This window comes from Strix uralensis, chromosome 3 (assembly GCF_047716275.1).
Source record: "Strix uralensis isolate ZFMK-TIS-50842 chromosome 3, bStrUra1, whole genome shotgun sequence".
In the NCBI taxonomy this organism is placed as follows: domain Eukaryota; kingdom Metazoa; phylum Chordata; class Aves; order Strigiformes; family Strigidae; genus Strix; species Strix uralensis.
The window spans coordinates 75,185,971-75,208,274 of record NC_133974.1 but is presented as its reverse complement, the minus strand read 5'-3'; the positions used below and the strand labels follow the sequence as shown (position 1 = coordinate 75,208,274).

At 44.9% G+C, this 22,304-nt stretch overlaps 1 protein-coding gene across 4 annotated transcripts in view; it reads left to right on the top strand.

Moving 5' to 3' along the window:
• The first annotated feature begins 12,505 nt into the window (after positions 1 to 12,505).
• GRM1 (glutamate metabotropic receptor 1) overlaps positions 12,506 to 22,304 on the top strand; it is a 198,589-nt gene continuing 188,790 nt past the window's right edge. For all 4 annotated transcript variants that reach the window (XM_074862918.1, XM_074862919.1, XM_074862920.1 and 1 more), the window contains exons 1-2: positions 12,506 to 13,239; positions 14,866 to 15,763. In XM_074862918.1, the coding sequence (XP_074719019.1) occupies positions 15,001 to 15,763 (763 nt within the window). In that variant the 5' untranslated portion in view covers positions 12,506 to 13,239; positions 14,866 to 15,000. The remainder of the gene's footprint in view (positions 13,240 to 14,865; positions 15,764 to 22,304) is intronic.

The following is a 22,304-nucleotide window of genomic DNA, read 5'->3' as shown; positions in this document are numbered from 1 at the left end:
TCTTTGTATTTTCTGTCAAAGAAAATATGAACTTCATCAAGGATGTTATTTCTTTGATTTATAAAATCAGAAGTACAGAAGGATCTGCAGTACTCAAGCCACAAACCAATGTATTTATTTAACACAGATGAAAATCTGCCTCCAAAGATGTTTTCTTCAAGTTTAACAGGCTTTGATGTTAAAATTAGTTCATAAAGATTGATGTAGCTTCATGGCAGAAGATTAATAATTGTTTTCTTTAGAGGAGTGTCAATTTAATTATCTGTCCAAAATTCACCTTCAAGCCCACCTGGGTTATTACACTGACTCAGAGAAAGCACCTGGTTTTACACGGGGGTAGGATGTGTACTCTGCACCGCCCAGCCTTTGTTCTGATGCTGAGCTGAGGGAACAGGCAGTGCTGAATCACAGACTGCACAGGGCATGAAACAGCCAGGGAGACATCATGAAGCTGTCAGGCAACTACCCGGTGCTTCAGGGTAGTTAAAACTTACCTGGATGCTGCTAGAGCCAGATAGCATTTCTGGTAGAAGACAGGGATGTATCTATGTGCAGTATATGAGGTGGTTAGATACTACACCACAAGGGAATTTTGGCGAGGCAGTGCTCAGCTGGGCAGCAGAACTGGCTGCTTTGTGCTGCTGATGCAATGGGATCTGGTCCCTGATAACTTCTTTTCTCTGAAAGGCACAGTAAATCTGGAACAGGAGAGGCCCCGGTGTGGTAGTACGAGGCTGATGCTGCTGTTCAGGGAGAAATGTTAAGAGACCAGAAGCCTCTAGACCCCCAGCCATCTGGGGCATTGTGAATCCCTGGAGCAAGCTTCTGGTAGAGAGGAGCCTGAAGCATCTCTGAGCTGTCCTTTTACTTTGGCCTGGAGCATTAACTCACTAAGGCAGCAACGTTAACTAATGAGAAAGAATATTTTCTCTGAATATAAATGTCGTTGTACTTCCAATAATAATTACACCTACACTTTTATTAATCAAACTATGGGTTTGCATGTCTTTGGCCTAAATCTTACGAATTCCATGAGCAACGAGAAGTTGGTTTGGGGCCCCAAATGTGTGTTTGGTTTTGTTTTTCTACATGGTACCACAGGGAGCCCAGCCTAGTGGGGACTGATGGAACAGCCCAAGTAAATGAGCAGCTCTAGTTCGTGGTTCATAACCAACACAAGTGGTGCAAGCAATTTAAGTACTTTATTTTGGTACTTCCATACCTAGTCGCCTTTTTCCAGTTACAGAAATTTAATGTTTTTCTTTAATCTAGAGTATCTGTAGATATGCTCTTTTCATTAGTCTCTACTTTGTCTTTCCCCATCCAACCAAACCCAGCTGCATGGATTGTGTCCTAGCTGTAAGTAACAAAAAATAATTCCATGTCTACTGTACTCTCACCAGGGTAGATGCATAATCTGTTCTGTAGCACTACAGTTACCAAGTTTGCACACAAATTTCAACAATAAACCATGCTTCAACCTGATCTCCTTACTGCTCTCAGTTCTCTGAGGGTTTTTTTCCACTTGTTTTGTTCTAAGGCATTTTTCTACACAGTGTCCCATCCGTGTGCCACAGGACTGGTGATGCTGCTTAACTGAGGTTGGTAGCATCCACCTTCTCTGACTGGGGAGGTGAGTCAGCAGAAATGACTGCATCACTGAACACAGTCTCAGGGATAAAAAACACCTTGTCACACAATAAAACAATGAAATATTACACAACCCTGCTTGAGCAAAAATAAACTTTTTTAATTGAGGAGGTAATTGGGAAGTGAAAAGAGATGAGAGAACAAGCTTTTATTTGAAATATGATTGTGAGAGAAAGTAATGAGGTCAGAGCAAAATAAATCCTTTCCTCTTTTTCCAACCAAGTATTACTTTTCATTAACTTCAGCTTGTTTCTCTAGGCAATAGGAACAGAATACAAAACCGTTGCAAAAAATATTCTCCTAGGATGCTTATGGACTTGCAGATGTTCCTAATAGATGAAGTCCTAGGTCTGCAGCACAGATGGGATGTGATAAATGATTAAGATGTTGTAGCATATAAATAACAATACTATGATGTTGTGTGTAGAGATATCAGCAAAACAAGGAATGCTTATCTTCTGGCTTGATAAACGTCTTCTTTATGGCTTATCACAAATTGCAACAGTTCTGGCTCCTGCCCAAAGCATAAGTCAGTGTATTTCTGTCAGGGCCCTGGGGGCACCACCAGCCCTGACTGTCCCTGCCCAGCCACACCCCAGGGCTCTGCCCCTGGCTGCCCCACTCCTGGCTGGGGTGGTGGGACCAGTCCTGGCTGCCAGGCCCTGCCCCAGCGGACCCCTCTGGGGACTTCTCACTGCCACCGGCCCCCAGGAAGCCCTATGACACCTGCTCCACAGGGAGAGCAACAATGATGCTTGTACCACAGGCCAAGGATGATTTTTTCTTTCTCCTGTATTTGGAAACAGCATTTGTCAGGAAGTCTTCCAGAAAAGATTAGCCCAGTGGGAAATACCCACGATATCCAGTTTTAATCCAGATGCTTAGAAATGTGGCAGCGCTGTGCACAGTTGTTGGTGGGGTTCAACAAAGAGAAAAGGGTCAGGCAAAATTCCTGCATTTGCTGCTGCCCTACAGGTCAGTGTGTTGTTAATGAGCATGGTGTCAGGTGACCTGAAGGTAGACATTGCTGGTAACACAAGAAAGGTGAGATTATTTCCAGAGAACCAGCCATGTACTATTATTTGTAAATTATCCACTGAAAGTAATTTGACCCTGGATGCCAAGTTTTGTTTTGCTTTGCTACTCTGCTAACTCTGGAAGAATTATCTGCAGCTGCTAGTCTTGTTTCAAAACTCTGCTCCTTGTTCTTAAGACAAATAAACACCATCGTCTGAGATGGGAAAACAGGTAGCGTCTACACAAAGCAAACTCTCAGGGATTTTTTGTCCCAGCTTCTTGCAACTTCAGAGCCTTCCTAGGAGGGTCCTGCCCAGGCAGTTACATTTTCCAGTTCTGCATGAATAGGCCCAGCTGAAATTGTTCAGGTTTGAGTTTGGTTCACCAGATGAAAGTTTGGTGTGGTTTGACTTTTCGGTGCCACCTTTCCCAGGCAATACACACCTTCCACATATGCTTCTGCACAAGCAAGGTAGTTCCCTGATGAGCCAAGCTGATTCTTCGCCTTTCATGCCCTGCATTTCTGAGGGATTCTGGTGAAGTTAACATTGTTTGGTGCAAGGTATCTTCAATTGGAGTGATCATTAAGGTGTGTGTAATGTAAAGTAACATAAAAGACAATCTGCTCTAAAGTGGTCTTTATTCTTTATTCTTCAAATGCAGACACTTCCCTGTCTCAAAGCCCTAAAGTATTATATGCTAAACAAATAGCTTTCTCCTGAATAGCCAACTTCAGATATACAATTACCATAATTATTATAGGTATTATATGCTTGTGTCCACAGAGTAAGAACTGCAACTAATCAAAATTATCCCATAAATTATATAAAGATGTGATACTCTTTAACAGCGTTGAATGCAGATTGCCTTCAAAGAAAAGGTTTCTGAATGCATTATCTACACTGTAAAATTAAAAATAGCATCAAACTGAATAACAGCTTCCTCTCACCAACTTCTCATATCTCCAATCAAGACAGTTAAAATGGGCAAAGAGATAAGACAGTTTAATCTCAGCATCCGAAAAAGTACAATTTACAACCATAAAATGTTAAAAGACTCTTTTCTAACATCACTTAGAGCTCTTCCACGCTTTCATATGTACCCTGCAACCTCAAGGAGCCAGTGTGAACTCTAGTCTTCCAGCATCAGGTCTTTCTTGCAGCAACAAATAGCCCAGGATATCTCTCTCCTCAGCTGTGGGGGTCTTGAACCACAAAATATATACACGGGTGGAAATCATAGCTGTGATGCATGGGAAACATGTGGTGCTCCCTTCATAGAATAGTAGTTCCTCTGATTGTTTACTGGGCAGACCTTTCTTATTTATTTATTCATGAGGCTTTTACTGCATTAGAAATGAATAAACAAAATTAAAAATGAACTAGACAACTGAAGCTGAAGGCGGTCTTCTCACCACATATCCCTGAATTCCTCTCCTTACCCTCCTCAATTTCTAAAAAGAAAATTGTGAGGGTACAAACTTAAAAGCTGCATTAAATGAGGGTGGAGTTAAGTATATGTCCAAATACTCTTTGGGATTATGTTCTATACGTATGTCACCAGTCTATTTTCATGTAGCCACAAAATGAAAGCAAATGGGGAAGACTTTTCACACAGATCTAGGCTGAACATCCAAATTTTTAGATAATTTAGAAAGTAGGCTGAAAATGTTGTATAAATGACTTGAGTGACACTTACTACATTGTCTGGTAAAGGAGACTAAGAAGAAAGAACGATGTGCAGATTTGCTTCCTCTGTTGACAGTGGTCGGAATTTAGAGAAAAATAAAAGCCAGCTAGGACATCATATGTTCAATTAGGCTGAGAGATCTAACAATAGATTTGAAAAAAACAGTTTCCTGAGATTTGAACAAAAGGCAAAGAAGACAAACTAAGTGCAGGTACCATTTAGAAATCAGAAACACAATAGGAACTAAGGTGTTTATATGCAGCACTAGCAAGTGTCTGTTGAATTTAAATAAAGACATGGAAATCAATAGCTGCCTATTACAGTAGTGACAGCAGCTGTCAAATCAGTTGAGCTGGTTTGGGGTAATTTATTGGGGACTTACGGTTTGCAGTTAAAGAAAAAGTGCAATGATGATGAAAAAGAGTCTTTTTAGAATCTATTGCCAAGAAAAGGGAAAACAAAAACAAAACCAAGCATATGCTATAAAAACAAGCACATGCTATAGTTATCAAGAAAATATCCTCTAGAACAAAAATAAAAGGCTATGCCATTAAATTAATATGTGTTTATGCACCAGGCTTGTACAGATAATTTGAAAACCACAATGACACTTTGTTTTAAACTCATCAAAGTGAGTATTCGGATATTCTCTAAACAATACAACTAACTGCTATTTAGAAATTTTCCCATAAGTGAGTTCTCTTAATTTAGCAAAGCAAGTGTTGATTGCCTATGCGCTTTATTCACAGTATGGTGACACAGCACCTCAGACATGTGTTATTCCTGTCCCTTCATCCACTCATTGCTAATAAAGTTTCAAGAATCACCTTGTGAGTTCCAATTAATAATCTATACATGCGATTTACGTACGAGGGGATTAGTGGTTCCATGAGCAGCCCACTTTCCTACCCAATCCTGGTAATATGCACATACAATCATTCTGCCTAATGATCACTCCATCCTCCACCTCTGAAAATCATCCCTCTCTAGTACCCAGTTGTACCTCCCCAGGGCAGAGGCACACTGTTCTGCGGCTGGCCCAGACCTGCGCTGGCTGGGCACCTGGTTGCCACTGCAGGTTATTTCACCTGCCTCTCTTCCTGGGTGGGTATTTATGTAGGCCTACTTCTTCTAGTCAACTGCTGACCTTCAAGAACTTGAACAAATATATTTCTCTTCAAGACTTTTTTCAGATTTCAGTGATTTTTTTTCCCCAGCTGCAGACTGAATAGTTTTTGGTATTTTGTCAGGGGGGCTGTGGAGACAGTAGGCGCAATAAACACAGTGGCTTTATTTCCTTAGGCAACCAAGATAAAAGCGTTCTTTAATTAAGACTATGTGAGGTTGTTCTCTTTGGGTTTTGTTCACTGCATCTGGCCTTCGTTTTTGATCATTTTCAGTTCAACCCCATGGCTACAGAGAGTAAGTAAGATTTTTCAAAGAAACTAACGGTTTTAGGTGCATCCTTTTTCTTAATGTCCAGTTCAAAGCATATGAGAGGGTCTGGTATTTCAGAACATTGTTACTCCAATGTTTGTAGAACATCAGGATCTGTTAGTATCTTGTAACTATGTTTTGCTCAGCAAGAGCCAAAAAATTTGTAACAGCATTTAAGGAAGATATATGGGAGAGCAAACATCCAAGTATTATGTTTGAAGCTCTGTTATCTAATGCATGAACCAAACGTGAGCCATTAATCCTAAGTGGTCTGGAGATATAAATGAAGTACTACCTAGTTAGCGAATGACTGCAAAAGTCAAATAGCTGATGGAAATGCGAGACAGAAAGCATCTGAATAGACTTACTGAGGACCAGCATTCACAGTCAATTAATTCAAGCTGCTGTATCAGCTGGACCTCAGCCATTTCATCACCAAGGGTGGTGTTCTGCTTGATGTTTGTTTTCCTGCCTTAACAAAGTCAAATGTTTATGATAAATCCAGTGTTAAGTCAAGTAGAGTTGCGTAGCTGGACAAGAGTAAGAAAGTCTGATTCTGGATGGAGTTTGCAATACCCTAAGGACCAGCCAGTTATAGTGAGTGGTTGAGGAGCCAGACACCCCAGGTGAGGATCAAGGTCTTGGTATCCCTGAAATGGCAGTGGGCCAGTGAGACAGTGCAGCCGCTTCACCAGAAGGAAATCACAGAGGAAAAGCAATTAATGTGTCACCAAAACCACAGCAGCATACTGTCAGGGAATTGAGAGGCAAGAGAGTTATAACAATGATTCTAATAGATCCTGAAGTAATGAAATGCTTCCAGAAATGCTTTGACTGGATAAAAAGTCAAAATGATAAAGTCTGTGTGCAAATTCTGTTATCAAGGCAATTCCTCATGAGGAGTATAAATAAAAGAAGTACTTTAAAGAAACATATGTACTCCCGTACTGTTCTTGGATTTATTATAATACAGAAGATGTCAGAACGTGTAAACACTTAGTGCAACCTATGTTTTTACATGCTCTGAACTAGCCTCTCATTTTGTAGTTGTGGTGCTTTTGTGCATCAAGGTTTTGAACAAATACATCAAGCCATTTGCAAATAGTTGGAGGAGTGAAGTTTGTATGCCATATCTTCATGCCATTTCCGAGTATCAGATTTTTATTCTGTATGTCTTGCTTTAAGTAATACCTATGTATTAAAAATAAATACAGTATTAACTAGTATTTTATGTCATGTTTGCTGGACTGAACCATTGGATTCAGACCAAAGCATGAGAAGTGTGTAAACTGCAGAGGTATAAATATGTAAGCAGTGTTATAAAAATACGTATCTGCTCCCTTTTCCTTTTTCAGTGTGGAATATTTTTCTACGGCTGTTTACAGGATGCAGGGCATTGCCAATACCTTTTTATCTCTCATTCAGCATGGTATGAATCTAGACAGGTTTCCTTCGGTCTGTGCACCCATTGGTTCACTTTGCTCAGCCCATAGTGCTTATACACTATATAATCCAGGCAAGACCAATAAAATCTGAAAGAGGGCAAAGCCATGGCACCTCAGTCCCTTTGAAATCACTCATGCACAGCTCTGCAGCTCGATGTATCTCAAACCACAGCTCCATTTTGAGATGTATCTTTTCTTCTAAACCCCTTTAAACCATGTGTCTTCCATTATTTTATTAACTATGCAATGATGTGCTATTCTGTCACGTTACTTACATTTAGAAATACAATCAAAATAATGATTGTGAAGCTAGAACAATAGGCCTGAAGTTCCCCTGCTTGACACCTCTGAGTTCATTTACACCCATGTACAGTGAGAGCAAAGTGGATAAAACCCAACCAGGCTGATGGCAGTGATTTTAAGGCATCCTTTCCATCCATCCTGAACAAATGGAAATGCATAAAGAAGGTGCAGGGTAGAAAATGAGATCATTTCTGTTAAAGGTCACCACAAAGTCCTACTGTTCTTTATTTGCTATGCAGACTTCAAAAATAGGTATATATGGAAGCTGATAAAGTATCTGGTATACAGTGTTACATAAACAGCAATAGACTGTAAATGGGAAAAGTAATATTCCGGGGTATTCAACATAAGTTACATTTTTGATCCATTAATTTGGTCTTTTTTTTGAGCATTGGAAAGGTTCTTTAAAATGTGTTGGATATTTGTTACACATGGTTTGATTGCTAAAGTGATATTCGTAAAACCTCCATTGATTCTTTAGTCATGTGTAAAGCATTCCCATTTTGGAAAGACTGCTAGCCTTTTCCATCTCTGACATTTATGATTTTTAATATGATTTTTTTTGCTTTGTTTTGTTTTACAAAATATCTAGAAGGGGAATATGTGGTGAAATGAATGTTACAAATAATGGCCAGTAAATACAGAGCTGTTTTTTTCAGTGCTAACTGTAGTCATTGGGGAAATTTCAGAAATTACTAGGTACTTTCAGGTTTCCCTCTGAGCGGTAGAGAGATGTGTTGTTTCATAGTACAGTCTGAGAGTAAACTTTCTTTCTTCCCAAGTTACTTGTTCCTTTTGTAACTGAAATGTGCAGCGTAAGGGGTTACTGACCCACAGCTCCAGCCTGAAAGCTGAGATGGCAGGAGGGAGCAGGAACACCTTTCCCTCATCTACACAGCAAGGACTTCCTTTCCATATGTAGGTGTTACCAGTTTTCTATTGTACCAGACTGGATTCCTGGAGATCGTGGATTTACACAGAGCTGTCCTTGAAAATCACTAGGAAATTCCAGCTAGAGGGTGCTTTAGCTGCCATATTTTCCACAAACAGACCACCAAATCTTTCTCCATAGGGTGCAGTGACTTCTAGTTAAATTTCTTGTCCTGTTTGTTAGTTACAATCTAATTAAGTAGACTTATCTAGTTGATCTGTATTAAATCACATATATCCAAGATACCGTCTCCTCACACTTACATAAGTCCCTGTCTGTCGAGTTCAGCCAGAGTGATTCAGACTGACATTTCTGAATTAAATTAGAAGTCTGAGGACTTTAAATTGAGAGTCTGAAGCTCAGAAACTGTGGAATTTTGACTTTGGAATGCACTTTTCTCTTTGGCCTGATGTAGCGTAAGCTTGTTGGTATGCAAGTCCCAGCACAGATTTATCTATTTATTCAGGTTGTTTCTTAGGGGATGATTTCAGGGAAATCAGGGGATTTCAGGGCAAGAGAGTTTTATCAAAATTAATCGAGCTGGATAGAATTGGTGTGTGTAAGAGCATGTTGTAAATATTGTATAGCATTTTGGCCTAGAGGGCACCCTAAGTACATTTTTGCAGTTAAGAAATAAATAAATACAGGAATGATTTGAAACATTATACAGGACTGAACAGTCATGTTGTTTAGCAAAGGAGACATTCAGCTGACTTCTCGTTTGCTCTTTGGGAGCATCTCCATGGCCATCAGAGCACCAAAATTCGTTACTGAGTTTCACCAGAGTGGGTGCCAGGGAAATCTCCACTTTGAGACGTGCCCTTTCTGTAACGAAAGGAAACCAGGTGCTTTTGGCTATCGCGTGTCATTGCTTAGATGGCGCGGGTTTGTGGCAAAGAAACCATTTGTGAGATGAGTTTCCCTTGAGGAGAGGCCAGACCCTTTCTGTTCTGGAGCATGCTCTTCCGGGCTCTCTCCTTAACAGTCAGCATGAAGCACTTCTGCTGAGAGTTTTTTAATATGGTGTTACAAAAGCAATCACTTACTTATTTTAAAATGTAGAAAGAATTAATCTTACCTTATCAACAGCTCTGCTAGCCAGAGATGGAAACTGCTGAACGTCTGAATAAATCTAGTCTATTCATCACTTCGTGGAGTCTATAATCCTTAGAGAGTGTAAAAAATTTACAAGACATCCCCGAATGCTGAATTTTGCATTGATTTGGATCTCACACTTATTTGAAAGACATTTGAAATCATAACCGAGCAGGCAGTTTCCTCCTGACTAAATCTCTGAGGAGGGATTTTCATTATTTTAAAAGGATGTGAAATCTCCTAAGCCTGTAAAATATGCTTAAGATACTGTGACTTGAGACAGCGGACAAGAGACTTTTCGATGACTAGCAATGGAAGCTTTCAAATTTCTGGGGATCCTTGTGGTCAAGAGGTGCCTGTCAAAAAAGAAGAGCAGAGGAGAGTAACCCCATATAATCCCAGATTTGTGTAGAAGCTAATTGCTAGTTTCTAAGTATCGCAGAAGTGAGGCCTAAATTTCATGCATTAATCCTATTTAATTTTAATGGGTCTACTAGTACAAGGAACAGCTGAGCAATCAGACCTTTATGAAGCTCCATATATACTGACATCGATCCATTAATGTTGATTTCCTAGCAGATGCAGCAAGTAAGTGTAAGTAATCAAAACTGTTAAAAATGATGTTTCTTTCTTTCTTAACAGACAGGGTGACTTAAGAGCTTAGATAGAAGAAAGGGGGTGAGAATGATGTAGCTGGCACATATTTTAAATGAAAACCTATGAGGAACATTTGCTTTGCTAAGAGAAAAGGAGAAAATATATTGAATATATTAGGAAGATTAAAATCCCTGTTTTACCTGACCGAGCCTGCCAGATGATGAGATGACTCTAAATCCTTGTTCATGAGCAAACATTTCAGTATCTGCTACAGAGAGCTACCTATGCATGTTTTGCATGCACTGTTTATATATAGTAAGTGGCTTTTGTAAATCATGAGAGGAAAGCATCTGAGTGAGCAGAATAGGAAGGACTCTTGCCAATTTATAAAATAGCTGGTATATGTTTTAACTGATTTCAGAAAGGAACACATGAGCTTTCTACTTGTTTCCAAGGCGGAAAAAAAATGTATAATTTTAGTGTCATTGATCCTTGCAGAATAGCTTTCAATCTCCCCAATAATTTATCCAAAAAGTCTGCATGACTAGATAGTCCACCTGACTTTTCTCTCTTCATAGGAAGTAGAGGAGGAAGGAGCATGTTTGGGAAACAAAAAGTGGGGTGTCAGTAAACCAGGTTTCCAAGCTGCAGTCTTTGCTACTCCAAACCACACCCCACCACCCCACCACCCTTCAAACTGTTTTCTACAATGCACTGGCTTCTCTCATTACAGCTGACCAGAAGTTTTCCAATGGAAGATTTTCTGTTGAAAGAGGTCACTTTGATGAAGTAGAAATATTTAACTGGAGTATGCCTGTTGTAGCAAAAAGAAGGAAAAAAAATCTTTTGAAGAAATACTGGAACAGAATTTCCATTTTAAGATGATGATTGATTTCATCTGAAGTAAAAATAATGATACACTGTGCTACACTGTATAAAATGTTTAAATGGGAAACAGAACAAAACATTTTTGATGCCATCAAAATAGAATATTTCAATCAACCTCCAAGGGATTTTTAAATTGTGTTTCATGGGAGACTGAAAATTGTTCACTTTTCCTTCATTTCAGGAAAGAAAAGTATTCAACATCAGGTAATTTCTCACAGAAAACAAACATTGCTTACAAGCCAGCTCCAGCTCCTTCTCTGTTCTTGCCCTGATCCTCTGTTTGTCTGATGGCAGCTCATACCTGTGCAGCAATGCAGTCCTGTGCAGCGCCCCAAGGACGGTTACCAGATGACGAAGGTACCCCATGTGTTAAGAATTTTGGGAAGGCTGTAGGGATGTTTCTGAGGGGAGAAGCGTTAGATCCGTGGTCAGGGGCAGGATCACGATGTGTAGGAGACAGGGGCAGAAGGCAGTGGGGTGACTCTGGCCTCTTTGGGGGGACAAGGACAGCAGGATCACATGCTGCTCTTTCCCCATGGGGGAAGCCTTTGTTTCTCCCGTGACCACTGGGGAAGATTGAAGCCCCTGCAGTCCCAGTGCCCTCTTTCCCTAGCCCTTCCAAGAGCCTCCTGACATCCCAGATATCTTCTAATGGGTCCCAGACCTCTGCCAGTTCTCACCTGCTCCCACCTGCTGCTGCAGGGATTGGAGGGGCAGCAGTTGAACCTATGGCTGGGCATCAGGACCTGGTGACCTGCTCTCCAGTCTCAGCAAACTCAGGCCATCACAGGAGGGAGAACAGCTCTGTGTGGCAGCCGTGCATGAGCCTCAGCAGAAAGACCTGCTGTCTTTGTGAGTGCCAGGGTGGAGGGGATGAAGGCTACAGGGCGTTAAATGTTGGGAGGAACCAATGGGAGCTTTTGCAAACACTTTGTCCGCCAGAGCCAGCGGAGCAAACTTTTCACTTAACCGTTGGAATAATTTGCTGGCATGTTGCAGGTTCATTGTGTCAAGGGCAGAGACTAAAGTTTCCTTATTAAAGCATGGATGAAGGGGAATTTGTTCCCCCTTTATGTGCACATGGGGATGCCCCTCCAGATCTGCTGCCCTGACCTGGGTCTGCGGCGCCCTGGGGGAGCTTCATGCCCGGAGGCAGAGGACAGGCAGAGCCCCTCCGACCCTGGCTCCCTCTTTGGGAAACACGACCTGCGAGGAAAGTGGGCACCGGCAAACCCCTGGGCTGAGTCTTCCATAATGAACATGCCTCATGGATAAACACACAATGCAGGCAAACAACTAGCTGCGTGACAGTGAAAAAACCACAAATATTGACGCAGGGAGAAGACACCCCTGAGGCAGCATTCACTGCAAACCCTTCTCTGAATGAGCAATAGTTAAATGTTTGTCCTTGCCTCTTTCTTTCAAAAGTAGGGCAAATATCTATAGAGTTCCCAGTGGGGAGGTAATCTAACTTTAACTTTCATACAGTCAAGTAAAACACCCGAGACCTTGTGTTAGGGATGCAAGCAGGTCGTCTGAATTATGATTATTCAATCTGGTATTATTTTAATCTGACATGCCTCTCACGTGCTTCATTTAGATTCATCTTGACCTGAAAACTGTAATCTCGATGCCTTTATCCTTACAGGTGATTTCTCTTGTTGCAGTATCTTTTTTTTTCTTTTTCTTTTTCTTTTTTTTTTTTTTTTTAATATATAGATATTTATTGTAATAGCGAAACCCTGCCCGTGAGGCAGACCGGCACATTTCACTATCTCGGGTCTCCCAAGCGTGGTCTGGGTCCCCTTCGAGCAGCAGCCTCTTGCCTTTGCTCTCGCTCTTGCTAATTGTGGCAAGAAGATAATGAATTAAGAGCCGCGGGAGGTGAGACCAGACACCTCCCCTGCGGCCGCTGCGTGCTCCGGGCGATGCTTCCTTGCCGGCTTACAAGACAATAGCCGAAGAAATTAAGGAGGGGGAGAAAATGACTGATCCTTCTGTATGAGATAATGGATGAGCCCGGGATAACCTGTTTTTTTCCTTGCGCTGGAGCGGTGCTGAAGACAGAGGGCACCCGCGCCCAGCCCAGCGCCGTCGCCCCGCCGCCAGCGCGCCAGCTCGGGGCGGCCGGAGAAGCCGCCGGTGCCGGCTCCGCGCAGGCAAGGAGCCGCTGCCTCACCCGGCCAGGTACGTCCCGGGGGTGGCCTCCGAACGGATCGCGGGGCTCGGCCGTGGGGCTGCCCGAGGGGCAGGCGGTGCCGGCGAAAGGCACGGGGCGGGGGGGGGGGGGGGCGTCGGGCTCCGGGGCTGCCCGGGGGAGGCTACTTCAGGCGGTTGTGCCCGCCTGCCCCCGCGGTCGTGCCGCCGGGACAGCGGCTCCCCGCGGAGCTTCGCCTTTCCCGGGACCGCCCCCAGCCCTCCGCGCCGCCCGCCGGCGGCCCCGCCGCGGCCCCGGCCCCGGCCCCGGCCCCCTGCCCGCCGCCGGGGAGGCACGGGGGAGCGGCGGCCAGTCTGGGGCGGTGCGTGCCGCGGCCGGTCTCCGCGCCTGCGGAGGGGTGTGCGTGTGTCTGTGTGTCTGTGTGTCTGTGTGTGTGTGTGTCTGTGTGTGTGTGCCTGTGTGTGTGTGTGTGTCTGTGTCTGTGTGTGTGTGCGTGTGCGTGTGTGCGGGCGGGGAAACCGCGGCAGCAGCGCCGGGCGGAGGCCAGAAGTTTGGGGGAAAGCGCCCAGGGGTGCTGGCGGGCTGCCGAGCCGGCGGTGGCGGGGCCAGGACAGCGGGACAGCGGGGCAGGGGGGCGACGGGGCACCGGGGGCGATGGGGCACCGGGGAGGGGAGCAGTGGGGCAGGGGCCGGCGGACAGGGGACAGGGGACAGGGGGCCCGAGGGCCGCCGGCGGCTGCCGGGCGCTGTCCCGGGTGCTGACGCCGCCGCCGTGCAACAGGGGCCCGGCCCGGCCCGGCCGCGCTCCCGCCTCCCCGGGCGGTGGCGGCGGCGGCGGCGGTGGCGGTGGCAGCCGCGCCGCCCACCCCCTTCCCACCACGGCGTTTCAAGGCTGCAAGCCCAGCCGCCGGGCTGGCCGCCTCTCCCCGCCCGAAGCCTGCATGCAAGGCAGGCGTGCCGGTAAGGCACGTCAGGACTTTGCCCGCCGTTGCCTTAGTAACTAATATGTATTTTCCCCCGCTTGCATGTGTGTGTCCCTGGCTGAATTACAGTTTTGCCCCCTACACACGGAAAAGTTAATCTAAACTGTCAAGTGGCTCCTTTCTTCCTCCCTTCGGTGACCTTTAAATGACATTTCCCGTGGCTGGCAGGGCAGATTGCTCGCTCTCTTTTCGCCGCCTTTCTGTATTGGGAAAGGAAATTCCTGAGCTGCGAAGGATGCCTTCAGGTAGCCAGAACGCGAGAAGAGAAGCACTTGTCACCCCGCTTTCAGGGCTGGGGCCGCTGGGGCCAGGCTAGGGCGCGTCTCCCGTGAGCTACCGACCTCGTGAAACTTTGCGAACTTCCCGGGGGCGGAGGGGAGGGTGTGTGCGCCGGGGGGTGCGGGAGGCAGCCGCCTCGGCTAGGAGAGCGGCTGCAGAGAGGAGCATATGAACTAACGTATGTGAGCATGCATGATCGTACGTCAAGCCAAATAAACGCATCTTTTAATCCGTCTTGAAACTTCCTCTCGAGAGGCTCACGGAAGCAAATTGCCCTGGGCATTTGCGAAAGCGGTCAGCTCGAACTGTGCGGGGGAGGGTTGCTTTCTCGAGCTCTGGTTTGACATCGATTTCCCGATTAGCCTGTTTTATCCCTTATTTCTATGCCACCAGGTTAAAAGTCACTAGGATGACGGCTGCCCTGGCACCCTCGAGAGCGATGCTGTGAGGCTTCGCTGTGATGGTATTTGGAGCAACTTGGGCGCTGGCGGGGGGAAACGGATGCCATTTCCTACATGTCCTTAAACCATGTGCAGGCAAGAGGAGCCCATGAAATTCGTAACCTGGGTCTGGATGACATCGTGCAACAAAATGATTGGCGTCCTGCTTGTCTTTTTTCCTGCTCTGCTCCTGGAGATGGACGTGCTGCCCAGGAGCGCCGGGCGGAGGGTGCTCCTCTCCGCCGCCTCCTCGCAGCGGTCGGTGGCTCGGATGGACGGGGATGTCATCATCGGGGCCCTCTTCTCTGTCCATCACCAGCCGCCGGCTGAGAAAGTGCCCGAGAGGAAGTGCGGGGAAATCCGGGAGCAATACGGCATCCAGAGGGTCGAAGCCATGTTTCACACTTTGGATAAAATCAACGCCGACCCGGTCCTGCTACCCAACATCACCCTGGGCAGCGAGATCCGAGACTCCTGCTGGCACTCCTCGGTGGCCCTGGAGCAGAGCATCGAGTTCATCCGGGACTCCCTCATCTCCATCAGGGACGACAGGGACGGAGGCACCCGCTGCGTTTCCGACGCGCAGCCCCAGCCCCAGACCAGGGTGAAAAAGCCCATCGCGGGGGTCATCGGCCCCGGCTCCAGCTCGGTTGCTATCCAAGTCCAAAATCTGCTCCAGCTCTTCGACATCCCCCAGATCGCTTACTCCGCCACCAGCATCGACCTGAGCGACAAAACGCTGTACAAATACTTCCTCCGGGTGGTCCCCTCCGACACGCTGCAAGCCAGGGCCATGCTCGACATCGTCAAGCGCTACAACTGGACCTACGTCTCCGCCGTCCACACGGAAGGTAGGTATGGGGGGAAGCCCACAGCCTCCCCCGGGAGCCCCCGGCCGCCCCCGGGGCGCTGCGCCCTCGGCGGGGGCTCCGCAAGGACGCGCCGGCGCCGGGTTACCCGTCGGGACCGCGGGGGGCCGGGCCGCCTTCTCCCCAGGGACCGCCGGCCGCCGCCACCGAGGAGGCTCTGAGGTCATCGGGGGAATGTGTGTGCGGTTTCCCGCGGCGCGGAGGAGCCCCCCCCCACCCCCCACCCCCGTCCCGGCCGCGGGCGCCGCGGCTGCGGGCAACGGGAGGGTCTTCAGCAGCGCGGGAATCCGGCGTCTCCCCGGCGGTGCCGTCCTCCGTCCTCATGCACACGCACGAACAGGGCGGGTCGTGGATTTCCGAGCAAAAAGTGAAGGGGATCTGGAGCTGACAGCGGTCTCGGCTGCGCCGCGGTGGAGTGGGGGGGTTGCCCGTGGCGCTGGGGAGCGGGTGCCACTCGCGGGCGCGGCCGCCGCCGCCGCGGCAAGTTGGTGTGTTCTGCCCCAGCCACGCCGCGTCCCGCCGCGGAGGGGGCGCCTGGGTCAGCTGTTGGCTCCGCTGCGTGGGAAGTAATTTTCTGGGGGCTGCGAACGCAGAGCAAAGAAACCTGAAAATCCCTCGGTAGCCCCTGCAAAGCCACGTCCCGTGGGAAAGAAAGGGCCGCGGCTAGTTTGTCCGCAGGTCTGGGCAAGCGCGTTTTCATGCAGCTTGAGCAATAGTAAAACACCTTGCTCTGTACACTCTCTTCGTAGTCAACAGGTTTTATTAATTTTAAATATCAGACGAAAAATGTCCAGAGTAAGGTTTACAGGCAGGCGAGGTGGACCAACATAAATTACAGAAATGACTGCATTTGACAGAAAGCAAACTCTTGTGATGTATTATTGTGACGCTCCTATAGTCCAGGTATGGTCCTCCAAACGGGATTTTTCAGTACAAAATTGCAAACCCGACCGCATTATCGCTATAGTTTTGCAGCTGTTCTGTTTACCTGACTGTATCTCTTGGATGGATTTGATTTATGATTCCCTCTGGTTACTGAGCTGACTCCACACCTTTCATTCTCACAGAGATGACTAAGTAAAAAGAGTTAAGGACATATATTATGATGAATAAATAAAAGAATCTCCAGGAAGAATTGCATATACAACATTGAAAGGTGGATTGGATTAAACTGGACACCTGAAACATGAAAGTGCTGCAATTGGGGGGGGGGGGTGGGGGGTGGGGGGGAGAAAATAAGAGCAGGAAGCAATGACCTGACATTTGCAGTTCATTTGTGCCCTGTTCAGATGAGCAAACGAACTGCTAACAAGAGTTGGACATGAGCTATTAAGATTCTCTACTGCTGACAGATACGATTAGATCTTGTGGAAGGCCGAAAAATAAACATGAAAGGGGTAAATTCTTTGTTGGTGTAAATCATCACCTCGCCCTTCAAGGCACTTCGGGCAGCTGTGCTAACGCACAGTGTCCGAGGAGCTGCCTCAAGGGACCTGCTCTCGCTCCCTCTCGCTGTAGATGTAACTCGTGTTAACGTTAGTGGGATTTACCTCTCCTGGAAAAGACAACAGCTTATGAAGGTTATTTGTTCATTCATTTTTAAAAGATCATTATAAGGAGTAATTTCAGTTATTGCTTGTGGGAAATTTTAATTAAATATCTATTTTTATGAATATGTTACTGACTGATGAAATATGCTTGTTGCAAGGTATTTTTATAGACTTTGAAGTGATACTTTTGAAAACAGTAGATCAGTTCTACCCCACAAGGCAATGGTCTCCTCTTAGGAAACACCCCACGGATTTTATAGATTATGCAGCTCGAGATTCGTATTTGCTTTCTGAAATTGTTATTAATCTGTATCTGCCGTACCTTTTTTGTTAGATTCAAGCTACAAATTCCACTGGAAATACGTAGCAAGCTTCAACTTCTGTTTTTCTTTCCAGAAAGACAAGTTATTAACCCCATCCCAACTGCTGTTGGGTGGATTCCAGAGACCTTTTTTTTCCTATTCTATTCATACTCATGAAAACTGGTGTAAACTGTTACATTTGTGTTGTTTCAAACCCCATGCATTCACTGTGAGAGATCTGCTTTCTGGTTTCTTCGCAGACAACACAAAGCCACTCTGAATAATAGTCTCTGTGAACAGGAGCTGCTCCATCCGTGCTATGTTTGGAAATACAGGGATAAAGTGTAGTTAGAAACATTCCTCCTCCACGCTTACTCATAGGCCTCTACGCTGTCTTTACGGTGGGCTGCAAAATGTGCTGGGAGGAATTCTAGGGTATCATGGGTTGGAGAATTATTTCAGCAGGGACTGTGAGAAATGGGCATGTTTCTAGGAAATGCACATGTTGACACTGTGAAGACATTAACTGTTTCTTTCACCTTCCGAGTATTCCAGATCCAGTCTGGTCATCTCTTGAGAGCAGAAAAGCTGCGCAGGTCCTACCCAACCCCTTGTTCTCATGGGGATGGACAATCCTCAGCTCTTGGAGCCACCCAACCACAAGGGGATGCAATGAGACCACTGAGCCGACTGACTGACTACTTGTGTCAGCTAGCCATGCTCCTCAGCCTACACTGGCCCAGGGCAGGGTCACAGAAAAAGCCCAGGGGTGATGAGCCCTTTCTCAGACAGTCTGAACCATCCAAGTCCTCTGTTTACCCTTCTTCTACTCCTGTACTCTAGCTGGAGTTATTTAAAGGTCCCAAACAATATCAGTCTGCACAGTTATACCTTTAATGAAAATTGGAAATAAATACCACACAATTCAGTGCCCACGTTTCTTAACATGAAGCCTACACATGTCATGAGAATGAAGATCCACGACGTCACCCATGAAGCACAATGTCTTTAAGTAGTCCTCAATATCCTACTTTGCATTTGACATGAAAGTTTGTTATTCATGTCTTAATGTGATAATTAGTGTTAATTAGTGGTGACGACATTTAACTATATACAGTCTCTACACACTAGTACATGAAGTTGCATGGAGGTATGCCATCCCCGTTGGGGTTTTTTGCACAGTTGTTTATTAAGAAGTATAAACATTGGGTAGAAACTTCTTAGCTAGTGAATAAAATATGTTTTCAGAGGCCATGTAGCACATTGCTTCTTTTAGATTAAAATTGACACATAAAGCTTCACATTAAAGAACAAAGAAAGATGAGTTACTATGTTTGGTGATTTTATTATGTATCTCAGTTGAGCATAGTTGCACATCATGAGAGTGCATTTTTCCCCGAGTGGGCAGCAGTCATTAGATGATGTGCGAAATCTGTGCATCTGCTGGCGGAAGGCTGTGTGACTGTATTTCAAGGCATTTTCAAGGCTATTATTTTTTTAAGGATTCCTCAAAGGTAATTCAGTGTTGGAGTTCTTCACACGTGTACATCTCGGCTCTTAGGCTTGGAAGTCATTCTTATCTGGAAATGCACATAAGTGGATGCCAAGGCTTCCTATGGAAATCAAAGGCACGAAAAGCACGTTTGTGAAATTGGGCACAATCCCAAGGGTGATAAGAGCAGAAGGAGCTACACTTGCTAAGGGTTACTTTCCAAGTGAGATATTCTGATCTTCAGTGAGATAACTTCACTGAAGGTATTATTCTCCACTTACTAAGCAGCCACTGGTTATTTGGTAAAACTGTGAAGAACTACAAGGGGGCACTTTCTTCCTTGCCTGGAGAACAGACCCTGGGCTGCCTCTGGGATGAGGCAAGAAATGCTGAGCAGAGGTGGTGGGCACCACCTCTGCGCTGGTGTGATGCTGAAGGGACAGAAGTTAATAGGCTTGTCTCCAGAAAATGCAGAGCGGTTGTGAGATTGCTGTCTGCTATACCAACTTCCAGAACCCACAGGACACCTGCACCCTGGCTAGTGATCAGCACGGAGTCTCCACCAAATCCCTCACTTTTAGCTGTTCATCTTACACATGAAGCAGGAGAGATGATGGTGTAAGAAGCCTTGTTATCACCTCATCTTCCAAATATATCACTTCCGAATAAGTGAATAGAAATACTTAGTGGCTGTGCCTGGCTTTTCTTTTAAATTGTTGCTATGTGTTAGCCTTATAAAATGTATGTGAGATTTTTCATTCTGTGAAAACAAAATCTGAACATGCAGAACAGAACTGCTTGGGTGCCGTTTGTGATTTATGGACCACTCTTACACTTTAGAGTACAAATACCCCTTTATAAATACAATTTCCATTCCAACAGATTAACATGCAGACTTTGTGGAAACAGCTTTGTAAATGGAATGATTAAGTTAATTGGAATGAATAAGTTAATTTGGTAGTTTATAGATTAGTTTTACTAAGAGCGCTGAGATGTTTCTGGTCTTGATCAGTTTTGTCAGATTTGTATTGCCAGGCTGTTCCTTTTGCTTGAGTATAAAGCTTAAAATGAACTATGATGAAGCAGATGGCACAACTGTAAAGACTTTAAATCAAAGTTGGTGGTAGGTAGATTACCTTCACAATGATTTTTGATAACTTGACTGCCACATGCTCTCCATTATAGTAATGTACAGGAAACTCACAAGCATGGCTATACATGTTGGAAAGAGGATGGAAGGGAGTGAAGCTTACACTTTATTGCAAATTTCACAGGAAATAAGTTCTTTCAGTAGAACTCACTAAAGTAGCTTTAGAGGTGCTAAAAAATAATGCTTCTGTTTAAAGATAAGCAGGGCAATATCCATCAAATAGCTCAAAGGAATAATTTTCATACAATTGTGTTTAATTTCTCATAAGGTGTTCCTACAGCTGTTTCTAAGAATGTTGTATTATTAATTCTATGGTGTCACTCGATGACTGATACTTTCTGATAAAATTATGACCAGGAAATAGAGAAAAGCAGCTCCAATTCAGATGTTTGAAATTTCAGAGTTTACAAATATTTCTATAGGTAACAACAGTTACAAAGATGCTCTTAAAGGTTAATCTCATGAAGTGTTGTGAATTGTGCCTGAGATGTGTGTTCACAAATGCATATTCCAATCTATTATTTTTATAGTTTCTCTAGAGAGATATGTCCCAAGGAAGGCAGAAATTAATTTGAAAACAAGTTGGGACTAGAATATTCCCTGCATTGGACGCATGAATTACATTTATTAGAAGGTGGTGGAAGAATCATTTACATTGATTGAAGTTGACAAAATTATTGTGGGTGACAAACACCATGGAGAGCAAGAGAAATTATTTCTTGAAAATATATTGTTCTGCAGTACTCCTAAATTCACAAATAGTCTAGCTTTTCAACTACAAAACTGGCAGCTGCATGAGTTAAATCAACTCAAAAGACTCATCTAACCTCTGTGCCTGCCTTCTCAGCAATATTGCTAGAGTTCATATTTATCAGTCAATACCATGGATTCATTTGTGCTTTGCTTCTATTTTTTCTGCACCATGCCCTTGCTTTCAGATTTGTATGTCCCATGATCCTTGTAAACTCCTGCAGGATTCTTGTCTCACTGAGACTGTTTTAAAAATTTAAATGATCTTGGCTTTCTCAAAAATCTGTGTGAAAATGCCTCTAAAATATTCCTTTGAACATATGGTTCATAGCATGAAGGTGCTTGTGCTTAGGTTTCTCAGACAGAAAACCAAAAGCTATGTGAAGTGAGATCATATAACTAGAAGTAGTGTCACCCATTGAGAAAGATTCTTCAGGGGTCTGATGAATTAGTGAGCTGGTAACTGCAATGTGAGACCAGAAGCATTGCACCTGCCACACACAACCCAGAAAAGTACTGATCAAAGTCATTACTAACTGGTGCTCACTGACCCATGTGAAATGAAGCAGGGATTTCAGTATATTTTCTGGGTGGCAGGTGTTTGCCGCATAAGCCACCATCACAGATGGCCGTAATTAACACCTGTGCTGGCAGTCCGAATGGGAGGGCCAGAAACTGACTGAACATGAACTACAATAGTGTTTCACCTAAAGAGACCATTCCTTCACCTATGGGTATTTAAGGGATGCTAAGGGATAGCACCAGACATGGGTGGAGAGAGGTGTGCAACAAATGAGTGCCACGCAGTGGGTAACCAGCTCGGGTTTGCTGGCTAATTTTTCAGACTGGATCTTTTCCCAAACACTAATACTGCTATAATTGTTATTATTACTATTAATGTACAGCTTAAAGAACAACTTCTAGATCTTGTTTGCCTATCAACACAGCACAAAATTGGCTGTTGAGGGAGGTGGCTGGAATCTTGTGATCTTTGAAGCCAATGTAGCCATTGCTGCCTGTTGGGCTGTGGCCCCAGTTCCTGTCCAGTACAAAAGAGTGCTCACAAATGGCTGTTCGTGGACCCCAGAGCATCATAAAGTCACTGAATCAACTGAGTTTACATCAGTCTTAGTTCTTTACCAGTGGACAAACACTTACAGGATGAAGGCCATTTTTTAAAACCCTGTCCTGATTAGGATACCTCTCACTGTAGGCAAACGGCGTGCAAGAAGTATGCCTAAGAATGGTATGTATATAAAGGCTCTTCATAGCAATTGTT